General features: G+C 42.4%; 2 protein-coding genes and 1 pseudogene across 11 annotated transcripts in view; 2 read left to right on the forward strand and 1 right to left on the reverse strand.

Moving 5' to 3' along the window:
• The window catches only part of TMEM225B (transmembrane protein 225B), a 32,078-nt gene extending 22,266 nt beyond the window's left edge, over positions 1-9,812 (forward strand). For all 7 annotated transcript variants that reach the window (XM_077140706.1, XM_077140705.1, XM_077140707.1 and 4 more), the window contains one exon: positions 5,663-9,812. In XM_077140706.1, coding sequence (XP_076996821.1) covers positions 5,663-5,835 — 173 coding nt within the window. In that variant the 3' untranslated portion in view covers positions 5,836-9,812. The remainder of the gene's footprint in view (positions 1-5,662) is intronic.
• On the reverse strand, positions 8,471-10,681 carry LOC143666656 (rho GTPase-activating protein 29 pseudogene; annotated as a pseudogene).
• Positions 10,682-12,904: 2,223 nt separating this feature from the next.
• Positions 12,905-16,576, forward strand: part of LOC143666991 (zinc finger and SCAN domain-containing protein 25-like) — a 36,599-nt gene continuing 32,927 nt past the window's right edge. The window contains exons 1-3 of one of the 4 annotated variants that reach the window (XM_077140688.1): positions 12,905-13,032; positions 13,204-13,392; positions 15,178-15,594. In XM_077140688.1, the coding sequence (XP_076996803.1) occupies positions 15,208-15,594 (387 nt within the window). In that variant the 5' untranslated portion in view covers positions 12,905-13,032; positions 13,204-13,392; positions 15,178-15,207. The other 3 variants (XM_077140689.1, XM_077140690.1, XM_077140692.1) reach the window with 3 other exon arrangements.

A 16,576-nucleotide genomic window follows, 5' to 3' on the forward strand; every position in this document is an offset into this window, starting at 1 on the left:
GCCAAATGGATTCCCCAAGAGATATTAACAGTTTACATTCCTCTTGGCAGGGCAAAAGAATTCCTGTTGCTCCATCTCCTTGTCATCGGCTGAAATTGTCCAGCTTTTAAGTTTTTGCCAATAATAGTTGGGATTTACATGTGTTTCTCTGATTATTAGTCAGGTTGAACATCTTTTTATATTTTTATTAGTCATTTGTGTTTCCTCTTCTAAGGAGTTCCTATTCAGTGTTTTTTCTACTTTTTTGGATATTTTTCATGTTGGATTTGTAGGCACTTTTTATATATTTTAGATACTAATCTTTTCTTCCTTACTTCCTTTATGTGTTCTTTTATTTTTTTATTGAGATATCTTGACCATATAGTCCATTCAGAGTACACAATCAGTGGCTTACAATATCACATAGTTCTGTATTCATCATCATGACCATTTTTAGAATATTTACATTACTCCAGAAAGAGAAATAAAAAGACAAAAGAAAAAACCCATACATCCCATATCCCTTACCACTCCCTCTCATTGACCACTAGTCAATATAATCTACCCAATTTTTTTAACCCCTGTTCCCCACCCCCATTATTTATTTATTTTTGTTTTGGGTCCTTTTTTTTTTTTTTAATAATTTGTCCATACCCTCAATAAAGGGGACATCAGACACACCATTTTCACAATCATGCGGTCATTTATGTGGTCTTTTGATGAATAGAAATTGTTAATTTTGTTGTGGTAGTAATTATTGATATTTTCATTTATGTTTTTATCTTTATCTTTCACTTATTTAAGAAATATTTCCCTATTCAGACTTTTAAATTAATTAATTTTTAAATTTTTAAAAAATATATAAACAACGTTTTGTATTTTTATAATGTTAAGTGCAGGCAACTAAAGCTATAGGCTGAGCCCCCAATCTTGGGATTTGTTCATATGAAACTTAATCCCACAAAGGATAGGTCAAGCCTACTTAAAATTAGGCCTAAGAGTCACCCCCAGGAGAACCTCTTTTGTTGCTCAGATGTGGCCTCTCTCTCTGTCATCACATAGTTGCATATTCATCATCATGATCATTTCTTAGAACATTTGCATCAATTCAGAAAAAGAAATAAAAAGACAATGGAATAAAATTCATATATACCATACCCCTTACCCCTCCCATTCATCGATCACTAGCATTTCAATCTAAATTTATTTTAACATTTGTTCTCCCTATTATTTATTTTTATTCCGTATGCTTTACTTGTTTGTTGATAAAGTAGATAAAAGGAGTATCAGTCTCAGCTCATTCTAGGGGTTTTCTCAATTTCTTGATGCTGAGTCTCAGCTCATCGTAGGATTTGTCCCACATTGCCAAGAAGATCCACACTGCTGGGAGTCATGTCCCACGTCGACAGGGGGAGGGCAGTGAGTTTGCTTGTTGTGTTGGCTGGAGAGAGAGAGGCCATATCTGAGCAACAAAAGAGGTTCTCTTGGGGGTAACTCTTAGGCCTAATTTTAAGTAGGCTTGACCTATCCTTTGTGGGGTTAAGTTTCATATGAACAAACCCCAAGATTGGGGGCTCAGCCTATAGCTTTGGTTGTCTGCACTGCTTGTGAGAATATCAAGAATTCAACTTGGAGAAGTTGAATTTTCCCCCGTTCTCACCATTCAAAGTCATTTGACTTTGCAAATACTGTTTTATTCACTGTTCAAATCACTCTAGGACCCACTGGGGCGTCACTCTGGACAAAGCAACAAAATCTCATGCCCTACCCAAGACTCCATGTGCCCATGGTGTTCAGTTCAATCAAGCCATCTACAGAAGTCACATTAGGAAATGCACTAGTCAAAACACAAATCTGGCACCAAATAAACATTTTTTGCTTTAGTCTCAAACATAAGTTAAAATTTTAAAATATTAATTACCATCCACTTTCAACACCCTGCAGCAATGACACTCCTTTGTTCTTCCTCATGCAAAACACCCCTTAAATTTGTCACCATCACTATACACTCTAGGCATTCCTAGATTATACCATCTCAGTCTTTATCATCTTTCTTTCTTTCTGATTTTATTTGTGCCCGCAGCCCTCTTCCCTCTATCATTCTCACATTCAGTTCATTCAGTATTTTAACAATTATATTACAATTAGGTAGTATTGTGCTACCCATTTCTAAGTTTTTACAATCAGTCCTGTTGCACAATCTGTATCCCTTCAGCTCCAATTACCCAATATCTTACCCTTTTTCTATCTTCTGATGGTCTTTGTTACCAGTGTCATTCTCCAAGTTTATTCACTAATGTCAGTTCATATCAGTGAGACCATACAGTATTTGTCCTTTTGTTTCTGGCTAATCTCACTCAGCATAATGTCCTTAAGGTCCATCCATGTTGTTACGTACTTCATAACTTTATTCTGTCTTACAGCTGCATAATATTCCATCATATGTATATACCACAGTTTGTTTAGCCACTCGTCTGTTGATGGACATTTTGGCTGTTTCCATCTCTTCACAATTGTAAATAATGCTGCTGTAAACATTGGTGTGCAAATGTCTGTTTGTATCCTTGCCCTCTTGTCCTCTGAGTAGATACCTAACAATGGTATTGCTGGGTCGTATGGCAATTCTATATTTAGCTTTTTGAGGAACCGCCAAACTACCTTCCACAGCAGTTGTACCATTTGACATTCCCACCAGCAGTGGGTAAGTGTGCCTCTTTCTCCACATCCTCTCCAGCACTTGTCATTTTCTGTTTTGTTGATAATGGCCATTCTGGTGGATGTGAGATGATATCTCATTGTGGTTTTGATTTGCATATCTCTAATAGCCAGGGACATTGAGCATCTCTTCATGTGCCTTTTGGCCATTTGTATTCCTTCTTCTGAGAAGTGTCTGTTCAGGTCTTTTACCCATTTTGTAATTGGATTGTCTGTCTTTTGTTGTTGAGTTGAACAATCTCTTTATAAATTCTGGATACTAGACCTTTATCTGATATATTGTTTCCAAATATTTCCAAATATTGTCTCCCATTGTGTAGGCTGTCTTTTTACTTTCTTGACAAAGTTCTCTGATGCACAAAAGTGTTTAATTTTGAGGAGTTCCCATTTATTTCTTTCTTTCTTCAATGCTCTTGCTTTGGGTGTAAGGTTTAGGAAACCGCCTCCTAGTGTAAGATTTATAAGGTATTTCCCTACATTTTCTTCTAACAGTTTTATGGTCTTAGATTTAATGTTTAGATCTTTGATCCATTTTGAGTTAATTTTTGTATAGGGTGTGAGATATGGATCCTCTTTCATTCTTTTGCATATGGATATCCAGTTTTTACCATTTATTGAAGAGACTGTTCGGTCCCAGGTGAGTTGGCTTGACTGCCTTATCAAAGATCAATTGTCCATTGATGAGAGGATCTATATCTGAACACTCTATTCGGTTCCATTGCTCAGTATATCTATCTTTATGCCAGTACCATGCTGTTTTGACCACTGTAGCTTCATAATATGCCTTAAAGTCAGGTAGCGTGAGACCTCTGACTTCATTTTTTTTCCTCAGGATACTTTTAGCTATTCAGGGCACCCTGACCTTCCAGATAAATTTGGTTTTTGGTTTTTCTATTTCTGAAAAGTAAGTTGTTGGGATTTTAATTGGTATTGCATTGAATCTGTAAATCAATTTAGGTAGAATTGACATCTTAACTATATTTAGTCTTGCAATCCATGAACATGGTATGCCCTTCTATTTATTTAGGTCTTCTGTGATTTCTTTGAACAAATTTCTTGTTCAAACTACAAGTTTCTTGTAGTTTTCTTTGTATAGGTCTTTTGTCTCTTTAGTTAAATTTATTCCTAAATATTTTATTCTTTTGGTTGCAGTTGTAAATGGAATTTTTTTCTTGATTTGCCCCTCAGATTGTTCATTACTAGTGTGTTTCTATACACTAGCAAAGATTTTTGAGTGTTGATCTTGTAAGTTGCCACTTTGCTGTACTCATTTATTAGCTTTAGTAGTTTTGCTGTGGATTTTTCAGGATTTTTGACATATAGTATCATATCATCTGCAAACCTATTGAGATCTTATAGATACTTTCTTATATCATTGTGCTAGTTTGCTAGCTGCAGAATGCAATATACCAGAAATGGAATGGCTTTTAAAAAGGGAAATTCAATAAGTTGCTAGTTTACAGTTCTAAGGCCAAGAAAATGTCCCAATTGAAGCAGGTCTGTAGAAATGTCCAATCTAAGGTATCCAGGGAAAGATACCTTGGTTCAAGAAGGCCAATGAAGTTCAGGGTTTCTCTCTCAAGTGAGAAGGCACATGGTGAACACAGTCAGGGCTTCTCTCTCAGCTGGAAGGGCACAGGGCGAACACAGTGTCATCTTCTAGCTTTCTCTCCTGGCTTCCAGTTTCATGAAGCTCCCCGGGAGGCATTTTCCTTCTTCATTTCCAAAGGTCACTGACTCGTAGACTCTTTGCTTCGTGGTGCTGCAGCATTCTCTGCTCCCTGCAAATCTCTTTCATTCTCCAAAATGTTTCCTCTTTTATAGGACTCCAGAAACTTATCAAGACCCACCCAAATGGGTGGAGACATGTCGCCACCTAATACAGCTTAACAACCACTCTTGATTAAATCACACCTCCAGTGAGATGATCTGATTACAGTTTCAAATATATGGTTTTGAATAGAGATTATTCTACCTTTATGAAATGGGATTTTGATTAAAACATGGCTTTTCTAGGGGACATATATCCTTTCAAACCAGCACAATCATCTTCTAAAATTTTGTAGTTTTGCCTTCCATATTTAAATTTTCAGTCCATCTTGAATTGTTTATGGTGTGAGGTAGGGATCCACTTTTATTTTGGTTTTCAAATGAATTTCCAGTTGTCCTAGTACCATTTATTGACTAGTCTATCCTTTCTGCACTGATTTGCAGTGCCGTTTTTGTCATCCAACAAATTTCCCTGTTTGGTGATTTCTATCTATCCTAGTGCCCACACCAAATTTTTGCAATTACTTTAGCTTTGTAATATTTTGTTATTACATATTTTGATACCTGGTAGGAAAACTCTTCTCACTTGTTCTTCAAAAGTATCTTGGCTATCCTTGCCCTTTTATTCTTACATACACATTTTGGAATTAGGTTGTAACATTTCATTAAAAAAAAATCTGATGGAATTTGGAATTATAATGAATTTATGGTCAATTTAGGGAGAAGCTGACTTAAAAAAATATATATTATTGCAATTTCCTGTCCATGGACATAGTATTTTCTACTTTCTTTAAATCTCCTTTAATAATTTTCAAAAATTTTGTAATTGTGCCCTTCTGTTTGATTTTTTCCCTAGGTATTTGTGCCTTCTCTTTCTTTATTGTGAGTCTTGAGTTGGGCATAAAGAGACCTGAATTTTACATTTAACCTTCCTCTCTCTAAACCTTGTTTTTCTCACCTATTAATGGCTATGCAATCTGGCAATGGTTCTGTGATTTTATCTATTTGTATTCTTTATCCTTTGTAGCAATCTTTTTTCCCTTCTGTCTTTGTGGTACCCTAGCTTGGAGGGGAGAAGTTAGGAGGGCAGGTACGGAATCAGAGGACGTCACATTAGAGGGGGCACTTACTGGCTTTTAGGATATGGCGCTGAACACTCTCTTTCTCTGATCCGACCTAAACTTTTGCTGTTACCCAGGTACCATCTGCCTGTTTGAAGAAGCAACCTGCCTTAGCCGCAATCTGTTGCCCATTTCCCAGAAGATTGAGGAGACCCAGGGGATCCCACACCTGGAGAACCAGGACAGTTTGGGAGGAGAACTGAGCTCAATACAAAAGGAGACACTACTGAAAGAAGAGACAGTTATTTAGTCCAGGATATTCTGTCTTTCCACCCTTCTTCAAGTGGTGTGAGTACCTGTGTGTATGTATTTTTAGCTCCTCCTACCCTCCAGTGTATTCTACCTTTGATGAGCTTGAATGTCAACTCAACTCTCCACTTCCCCATACTTGCTTGTATTTTGAAATTTGTTAAAAATTCTTTGAACTCTTCTGAGCTTCCTTAGTGAATTTTTTGGAGGCTGATGTTTTCAGTAAAATAAGGGTTGCTCTGTTAAATTCATACCTCAAAAACTCAGCTTGGAAGGCAAGAGAGGATGCAGGCAGGAGAGGATGCAGGAATATTCTGAGATGATCAGATGAGGTTGCTCTTGTAAACAAAAACTGAACAGGATATAGCCACCACAAAAGTGTTTGAATTAACATTAAGAACACAAAAAAAGAAGTGATGCCTCCAGATAAAGAGTATGATTCAGTGCAGGAAACTTTTCTTAAATGTATGTTTGGGGGATGGGTTGGGGGTGGTTAAAGGTGAAGGTTTCCCCCGGATTGAGACCCCAGTTCTGGAAAGCTGAGCCCATGGCCGATGTCTCTGGAGAAAGCATAGGCAAGCTAGCCAGTCAGCATGTAGGTGTTCCATCCTTTAAGTGCTCCCCTTCACAGTCCGGATGATGCTTATGGTCTGGGGAGCACCCACCTTGACAGCCAGGATGACTGTAGCTGAGAAGTCCAGATGCTTATGGGGCAGTGAGGGATGTTAGAACTAAGTGATCCAGGCAGTTTCCTGGCCTCAGAATCCACCCTCCCCGCCCCCATTCCAGAGATACCTAGTAACAATGGTTCCTCACTTTGTTCTTTCTACATATGTGGAAAGAGCTCTTAGAACCTAAGATCATTATTGGCCCTGAGAAGAAGGGATATCATGGTATGGCTAGAGTCAAGTGGGCTCTGCCATCACTGTTAATTAGTTAATTAAAGGTTGAACTTGTGCAGTGAACCTTGGGAGTACACAGAGGGAGCAGAATCAGTGCCTGCTGTCCAGAGCTTCACACTTGTGTTGGTTTGCTAGCTGCTGGAATGCAATATACCATTTGGAAATGGAAAGGCTTTCTAAATGGGAATTTAATAAGTTACAAGTTTACAGTTCTAAGGAGGTGGAAGTACCCAAATTAAGGCACCAACAAGAGGTTACTGTCACTCACATAAGGCCAATGGATCAGCAACACCTCTATTAGCTGGGAAGTTACACAGCTGGCATCTGCTGGTCCCTTGCTCCTGAGCTCTGTTGCATTCAGCTTCTGTTCCTGTGGAGGTTCCTCACTTTGCTTCTAATGGGGCTGGCTTTCATCTCTTCACTTCCCTTGGCTCTCTCCAGGTTCTGACTTGCTTTTAGCATCTCTGGTGATGTCTGCTGGGCTCTAAGCATCTCCAAGCATTCATGTCTCTGTTCTCTGAAGCAACTGTTCTCCAAGTGTGTACATCTGCTCACTGTCAGCTCCGAGGCTTCTGAGGCTTCTGTCATTTCTGGCTCTCTCCAAAATGTTTCCTCTTTTTAAGGATTCTGGTAAATTCATTCATACCCACCTGGAATGGGTGGAGTCACATCTCCATCTAATCAAAAGGCCACACCCACAAGTGGGCTTGCCACATCTTCATGGAGATAATCTGATTAAAAGTTTTTGCCCTACAGTATTGGATCAGGATTTTAAAAAATGGCTGCCTCCACAAGATTGAATCGGGATTAAAATATGGCTTTTCTGGGGTACATGATACTTTCAAATTGGCACAACACCCAAGTTGGGGACTGAAGACATATACACCTGAAAAACTAACACTCATGGTGTTTCATGTTGATTTTTTCGTTTGTTTTGTGTTACATTTCTCTCCAAAAGATACCTTGGGAGTTTCTTATAAGGACATAGTGACAGCCTAGTTCCAAGTCTTCCTCCGCCTTAAGAAACATCCTGGAGCCATAATCAGCAGTAAAAACTAGGAGCAGGTAAAATTTGCCAGCTCAAAAATATGTAATTCTTGCCTAGATCACCCCAAACCAGCTGAATCAGTATGGAAAACTACAATTGGCAGGTTGGCCTGGTGGGTATATTGAGGTTTTTCAGAGAATATAGAGAGACTTTAGTGGTGGAAGATTTCCAGAAATCATTAGCAAATATTAACCTTTAGAAGTTTGGAAGGCTTCCTGCTCTACTGCCCTGAGGGAACGGCTGTGAACAGGATAGGGAGCAAATACGGTGGGAGTTTGGGTGTTGGGGAGGCAACTCCTCCCCATGCCTTACTCCCCTACTGCAGTATCATCCTGCAAATAACTGGCATGAGAAAATAAAACTCAGATAGGGTTGTAAAATAGCAATATCAATACAAATGTACTGAAAGAACTCAGGAAAGAGCCAGGAACAAAATAACATAAATGAAGACTAAATTACAAGAAGCACCAGAGAGAGTAGATACTAAGGAACAGAAAGGGACATAAGGGATAATAAGAAAATGAAATACAAGGATTAGAGAAGAGGTGAAAGACAGGCAAAGGGAATCCAATATATGTAAAATTGGAGTCCCTGAGGAGGAAAACTGAAATAATGGAACAGATTATTAAAAACTATAATCTAAGAAAACTTTACTGAAATAAGAAAAAGATCCAAATCTACCTATTTTAGTATAAGAATAATATTTGCTTGGTGTGCTGGTTTGAATGTATTAAGTACCCAGAAAAGCCATCTTTTGAAACTGATTTCACCACATCAGCCAGGGGAGCATGAGCTGTGCCAGCAGGCTCCGCTGCAGGGGACTGAGCAGGCTTCTCTTCGCTCCGCCTTACACTGCTACTGGGAGTACATGGTTTATAAAATGTCGTCCAGTGTTGGGGCTGCAGTGTTCTCGGTGCTCTGACAGGAGCAAGAGTATCTGAATCAGAGGACCGTCTCTCTGATAACTCTCTTGCAGACCTGACAGGTTCTATGCATGGCTTACTGGGATGGGTGGCGTTGACTGAATGGTCCCCATTAGCCCTGATGCTTGTCACTCCTTTTTCCTGGAGTGCATTGGGTATAATCAGAGCAGTCTTTACAGTTCTGTCGTTTGATTCACACTGTTTGTCCCAAGTTTTTTGTAGAGTTTGTGGGTCATAGACATTAAATTTTGAATAAACAATAGCTGAGGTGTCTTTCCTACTAATTCCTTGGATGGCAGGGTACTTGCAAAACTTGTATGAACTTACATTTTCAATCTTTCTGCCATGTTTCTCATTAGGAGGGCTGGCAAGGAGTAGCCTCTCTACAGGTAAACTTACAGGTCTAATCATTACCTTGGTCCTTCGAGTGTGGCTCTCAACACTGCCTGCTTCCTTATCAGATTTCAGAGTTAGTGGCTTCGGGATTTTATAAACATCCTCTACTTTTTGAGATGCTGAAAAACTTCTATTTTTTTATCTAGAAGCAAATGTTCTTTGTCATCAATGAGACAATCATCACATTTTTCCAATGCATTATTCTTATGCTCTGATTCCTCAAATGATGGGGCTTGTTAAAAAATTTTGCTTTCATTACCCTCAGTATGGATATCTTCCTTTGAAGAAAAAACTAATGTCTTCACGGACTGTTCTGAGTCTATCTCTTCCGGTGATGAAAGAGTCTTTGCAAGACAGCCTTGATCAAGCTGAGGTACAACCCCAGCTGTACTACACACCACCCCATCCCGTGGCCGTAGGGACCCATCAAAGATCTCATGTGAGTGGGTAATGAGGAATTCCACCAATCGTGCTTGATTTGAATATTCCACCAGGGAGGAGATGCTGACAGGAGCAGTGGTTTGCCTTGGCCTGAGGAGGCTCAGTCCAAATATCACCCCAAATTTTTGGAGTTCATCTTGTTTTCTTCGGCATGATCTACTACCCGCTTAAGATGTGCAATGAGATAATGAAGGATGTTAAAATTTGATGCTGGCAATTGCCTGAGAAGGTCCTTGCTATTTAAAAGAATACGGTTGATTTCTATACACACACTTGTCCATTTTTTGTCCTCAGGGCCATTGCTTTTGGTCTCTTGGTCTTCATTTACATGTTGCATTTCTTTAGCAAGGTCTATAAATTCCTTGTACAGTCAGAATAAAATGAATGGCTCTGGGAGCTGTCGAAGGTATAATTTCAAGACGTCACAGATGTCATGTGAACTAAAGTCTGAAATGTCTACCAGGTGCATTCCGTTTTCCAACGCTTGACAGTTTTTCAGTTTTTACTTTATTACCACATACACAGTAAATTTGCTGTAGTCCCAAGTTCTATTTTCAATCTCGGAGGCATAGATTTTAAGTATAAAAGGGACACCATCTGGTTCCTTCTTTGCAACTTGGGTGAATTCTGCTCCAAATAAGTGTATTTTCCCAGGTAGCTTTTGATGACCACAAATGATCACTAAATTTTCCAAACATTTGCGGTGACATACCATGAGACACTCCTGACATTCAGCGCCATGGAATATGACAATGCTCTCACAACCCCTACACTTCTTGGGGAATCTCAGTTTACGAAAGTTGTGAGTAAGAGCTGTGTTTGACATCAGTGTTTTCTTAATGTTCCAAGGGAGCTGGGAACAGCTTCTGAAGGAGAAGGTGGTTCTCTTTCATCTAGATCATCTGCGGAAGACATGGTTCCACTAGATGGAGTTCATGGTAGTTTTCGATGGAAGTCTCTGCGGAGCTCCATTCCGGTCCTGGGCAGCCACTGCCGCCACCAAGGGCGAGAACTTACCAGCCCCACCCCCACGGGCCGCAGACCCCCGGACCAGCCCAGCCGCTGCTGCCCCTGCAGCCACCGCCATGACCGGGGCAGCCGCGGCCCGCCCCGCCTCCCGGGTAGCCGAAAAGCCATCTTTTAGTCCTGATACAACAACAGCAGCTATTTCTTTTAATCCTGATTAAATACTGTAGGGCAGGAACTCTTGATGAGAGTATCTCCACTCACTGAATTGTGGGTGTTAACTTTTGATTAGATGGAGATATGACTTCACCCATTCCAGGTAGGTCTTGACCAGTTTACTGGAATTCTTTAAAAGAGGAAACATTTTTGGAGGTCAGGAAACGAGAGAAGCCTCAGAACCAACTGAAACTTCACAGCAGAGCTGACACAGATGTGGACACGTGGAGAACACAGACATGGATGCTTGGAGATGCTTGGCGCCCAGAAGACATCACCATGAGATGTAAGCAAACCAGAATCTGGAGAGAGCCAAGGGAAGCCAAGAGATGAAAGCCAGCTCTGGAGAAGCAAAGTGAGGAACCCCCACAGGAACAGAGGCTGAAAGCAACAGAGCCCAGGAGCAAGGGACCAGCAGATGCCAGCCGTGTGACTCTCCATTGGCCTTTTTTGTGTGTGAAGGTAACCTCTTGGTGCTTTAATTTGGTCACTTTCACTTCCTTAGAACTGTAAACTTGTAACTTAATAAGTTCCCCTTTTTAAAAGCCATTCCAGTTCTCATATATTGCATTCTGCAGACTGCAAACTAACATATTTGGGAAAATTGATTAAAGAATGGTGAGTTTCTTCCTTCACAGAGCAGTGCTTTGACCCTACTGGAATTGACACTGTGGATATGGAATTGCCTTCCCTGCCCACAATGCTTCTGCCAAAACTAGAGATTCTGTGTTAAACTTTTGGATTATTATTATTATTTTTTTTTTGGTGTGTGGCAAATTGGATAGGTAAAATATAGTGTCCTATTACTAAAGTGAAACAGCATATTTTCATGCTTAATAGCCATATTTCTTTTTTCTATGACCTGTTTTCTACTGGGGTTTTGGCCTTTTTCTTCACAATTTCTACGCGCTCTTTACCAAGGAAATTAACCCTTTGTGATGTGAGTTGCAAGCATTTCTCCCAGTTTGTGATTTTTTTAAAAAATTGGATCACAATAGTTTTTCTATGCAGAAGTTTTAAATTTTTATATGGTATCTTTTCTTTCATGGCTTCTGGATCTGTTATAATTAGAACTTTGCCATTTCGACATTGTAAAAGAATTCGCCTGGGCTCTCCCTTTTGACACTTTAATAAATGTTTCATGTTTTACATTTTAATCTTTGATCCATTTGTAGTTTGCCCTGGTACGTGGTATAAGGTATGCATACTACTTTCTCTGCCCAGATAACTGGTTATCTGTTTTCAAAAGTTCATTCTTACGCTACTGATATGAGATATGGCCTTTGTTATTCACTAATTATTCTAATCCTGATCTAACCAGTCCTCAAACCTGGCCACTTTTACTGCCGGAATACGTTTCATATCTAACCTCTTCTCACTGACGGCCTCAGTTCTCTCATTTCTCTCCTGGGTTGCATTATTTAATCCCCTTTTACCTGGACTGCAGCGGTCTCATCTCCTCACCGTCCTCCCCTCTTCCCTCACGCCTTCTGGCAGGTTTCTTAGCATCTTTCTGAAATGTTACTTCCCACCCTCAAGCCTTTCGGAGATCTCGCCCTTAGGGTATCACCCGAAACCCACGAGCAGCCGGCTCTGGAGGCTCGAATTGAGGGGAAACGCCGCCGATCTCTCCTCCCTCGCCCGCTCGGGCCGCTGCCCCAGCTCATTTCTTGGTTCACCCTGGACCAAGTGCCAGCTCCTCCAGGAAGCCTTCGCTGACCCCTTCCCCACAACACACACCTACACGCCACGCGGGTCGGGGCCCCGATTACGAGACCCGGCATCACTCGGCGCTTCCCTCCAGCACCACGCACCCGAGGCGCGGAACAAGCGCTTGAGCGACTGGACTCGAGAGCACCTCGAGGGAGGGGCCGTGTCCGAGTGCCTGCCGCAGCGGGAAAGCAGGTGCAGAGGCACGGAGGCAGGAAGGAGCCCGGCGGCCGCGGGTGTTGACGAGGGCTGTTCGCACCCGCTAGAGAGACCCCCGCCGCCCGCCGCGCGCGGACCGCTCCCGGCGCGGGCAACCATCGAGACGCACCGCCCTCCGGGGTTCCTAGAGAGGAAACGGAAGGGGCTCTTTCCTGACAAACCTGTCTGACAGCGTCCTGGCCCACTTCCGGTCCGCCGAGGGCACTGGCGAGCCGGGCGCGGCTGCGGGGGCCGGGGTGAGGGCCGGGTCGGGGCTGCGGCGGGCTGGCGGCGGGGACGGGGTGGGGCGCCGCCTGCAGAAGAGCCGGGAGCTCCTCCCGCGGCCCGGAGGCCCTTGGTGGCAGGAAACCGGAGGGGCCGCGCCGCCCCAGTCCCAGGTAGGAGCGATGTTGATCCGGTTCGGCCAGGGTTGGCTTCACGCAGGTGTTCCCAGACCCGAGGGAGCCTCGGACCAAAGCGGATGCCTTTGAAAAGTGAAAGTAGTCATTTTAGAACAAGGCGTAGGACACTCCTTTAAAGAATAACTGGAGTACCGTTCTTTTGCCAAGGGCCAGAGATACAAAATGAATGCGGACCTTTCTTGCCTTCCGGACATGTGGTCGAGGGAGACAGTTGGTAAACGTTTGCACTATAATGTGATAAATGCGGTAGCGAAGATATGTTTAGCTGCAAAAGCGTGAAATAGAAATCTCAATTGATGCAGCAAACAGGATGAACAGACTAAAAATATAAAATAGGTAGGTAAACACACACACACCCCCAATAGACTATTAAGCAAATGCTTTCGACATGTCTGCCTAGTTCTTGCTGGTTCTCATTCTGTTCCCATCAGGACCATGTTTCCCTTTTCTAGCAGGCTCTTCTCTTCAACTTCCAGTCTGTCTCACCAGTCTAGGTACTCCTTCCCCTACCACCGAAGTAGATTGTACTCATCTTTCAGTCTAGTATAATCCTCTTCTCTTTCTCCTGAACACTTAGACACGTGCTAATCTTTTTCTCTTCCTATGTTTCTTATCTATACCTTTTATTTTGGGAGCCATACAGCCAACCTCTTACGCTATTCATTTTTTTTGAGTGGGAGTAGTACTCATGATTCGGAGTTGTTTTAACTATTAATGAGAGTATGTGTTCTCATGCTTCCTAAATGATCAAGCCTGTACAAGTTCACAGTCTTTCAGTCAATTCTGATAATGGTATGTATGTTTTCTTTAGGCCATGCACACGATCACATCCAGGTTACTAGCAAGTTTGTTAATTCCACCTCCACAATACGTCCTGACTTTGCCTCTTTGCCACCACCCTTATCTAAACCCCTTTCATCTCCTGCTTGGACCACTGTAAGGGCCACTTCCCTTCTTTTTTGTTATTATTCTTTTTTTGTATGCTGTATGATGGGGTCACATTTCATTATTTTTCCATGTGGGTGTCTTGTTATTACAGCACCATTTGTTGAATTTTTGTTTGCTTGTTTTTGACTGTTTGTTTTTGCTTGTTTGTTTTTTGGGGAAGTGCATGGATCAGGAATTGAATCCGGGTCTCCCGCATGTTAGGTGAGAATTCTACCACTGAGCTGACCCTTGCACCCTGCCACTTCCCTTCTTGCTCCCTTGAATCTATTCTCTGTTCACACTCAGCAGGCAGATTGATGTCTGTGAAACATGTAGCCTCCCACTGACATAAGGAACGAAAATAAAGCCCATAATCCCTCACTATAGCCCAGGCCCTGGATAATCTGGTTTCTGCTTCTCTTCCCTCTTCTCATGCATCTTTGCCTCTCATCCACTGTGCTGAAGCCACATGGACTTCAGCCTGTTTTCAGACCTGCCTAATAATTTCTAGCCTCTAGTCTTTTGCCTGGGAATGCTCTTAGAATGCCTGGCTCATTCTCATCCTTTGGGTCTCAGCCTCAGTGCCATCCCTTCAGAAAAGCATTCTGTGAGTCAGTCATCCCCCAATATCAGAGCACCCCACTTTTTTCCTTTCTAAAACTTATCCCCATCTATGATGTTTGCTTACTTGCTTACATTTGTTTTTCTCTGTCTCCTGCACTTGTTTATAAGCTTCGAGAGGACAAGCACCGTGTCTTTCTGATTGTCTTATTATATTTCTGGATTCTACATGCCTGATAATATATATATGTTTTGGATATATATTTCCTTTAGTGTGGGAGGAATGGGCCCTGGGGACTAACCAAGTTATAACTCATTTTATACTGTTTTCTGATGGTTGTGTTATTTCCCCAATGAAATCCTAAGCTACTTTTGGATTTAAACTAAATCCTACACAGTTTAAATTTACCTTCTACATGTATTAGATGCTTAGAAAATACTAATTGAATTGAATTGACATGACTTTCAGTATATATGTTCAGTCTTTTGAAAATAACTCATAGTGTGTAATTACCATGTTCTCCTGCAGAATAGTCATACATGTCAGAACAGAACTGGGATGGATTGACCTTTTATGTGTTTTGTGTTCTTAAAAGGGTCATTTATGCTGTATCGTTGTCGTTCTTCCAATAGACGCTCAGTCTTCTCAGCGGGAGCTTGAAGATGCTTAAAGAGCATCCAGGGATGGCTGAAGACCCCCAGCAGCAAATGGGTATTCCCGTAGTGAAACTGGAGAAAGAGCTGCCATGGGGAAGGGGAAGGGAGGCCTCTAGTCCTGAGACTTTTCGTCTGAGGTTCCGGCAGTTCCGCTACCAGGAGGCAGCTGGGCCCCAGGAAGCCCTCAGGGAGCTCCAGGAGCTTTGCCGCCAGTGGCTGAGGCCCGAGCTGCACACCAAGGAGCAGATCCTGGAGCTGCTGGTGCTGGAGCAGTTCCTGACCATCCTGCCCCGGGAGTTCTATGCTTGGATTCGTGAGCACTGCCCGGAGAGCGGCAGGGCCGTGGTGGCCATGATGGAAGACTTGACTGAGAGAGCACTGGAGGCCAAGGCGGTGGGTGAGGAGGGGTCTCCAGGTTTTGTTTTGTCCATGTGGGAAGGGTGTTTGAAAGCATTGAAAGGTTTCGGGAAGCACTGGGAGTAGCTGAGGTGAGGTATCTCTCTCCTCTGCTCCCACACTCCCTGAGGTACTTTTTGGAGGGCAGTGGCGTTTCCAGGAAGAAAAGCCATTCCCCGGGAAGGTGCAGAGCCCTGGAAGGGCGTTTAGCCTCATCTTTGGTCATTAGGTCAGAGCTTGACCCTGTTTTGCTTGGGAGCCTCAGGTCCTAGGAAGACAGTTGTGATTGTTTTCAAGGTCTCACGTAGACTCAGTCCCCTTTTCCCTGCAAGTGACCATCATCTGTAGTCGCTGCTCACTGTCCCACTGCATCCCCTGCTGACTTCCTATATAATTCTAAGGGATTTTGGTTGTTGTCAGCTTCCAATTTAGGAGTTTAAAAGTGGACCAGAAAGGTCTTTGTTCATGTGAGTGTGTCTCTGTGGGAAAGCCCTCTGAATTTTCCTTGCTACTTTCAGAATATGATTTTTTTTTGCATGGGTAGGCACCGGGAATCAAACCCGGGTCTCGGGCATGGCAGGCGAGAACTCTGCCACTGAGCCACCGTTGCCCGCCCCAGAGTACCTTTTTCTACTTGTTAATTCATGGTAGAGGATCTGTGCTTTGTATCTTTTGCTTTTAGCTTCTCTAATTGGGAAATTTCCCCCACAGCAGTGTGGGCATTGTGCTGAAGTTCCACATTATTTGTGCTCTGTGATGTTATTTGTGGTGGAATTTGATCAGTGCTAAGGCTGGCAGATGGGACCTTTGTACAGTGCCATGGAGAGAGAAAAGCTGCTCAGAGCCTGATCAAGAGAGTTTAGCTTCTTTTCTCGGAGCCCTCTTCACTGATGTCTGGGGAGGAGCTGAGCCTGCTTTTCATTCCTCTCCCCTGCAGCTGGAGTGGTTCTCTTCTCAGTTCTGTGTTAGGTGTTAACTC

This window comes from Tamandua tetradactyla, chromosome 23 (assembly GCF_023851605.1).
Source record: "Tamandua tetradactyla isolate mTamTet1 chromosome 23, mTamTet1.pri, whole genome shotgun sequence".
In the NCBI taxonomy this organism is placed as follows: Eukaryota; Metazoa; Chordata; class Mammalia; order Pilosa; family Myrmecophagidae; genus Tamandua; species Tamandua tetradactyla.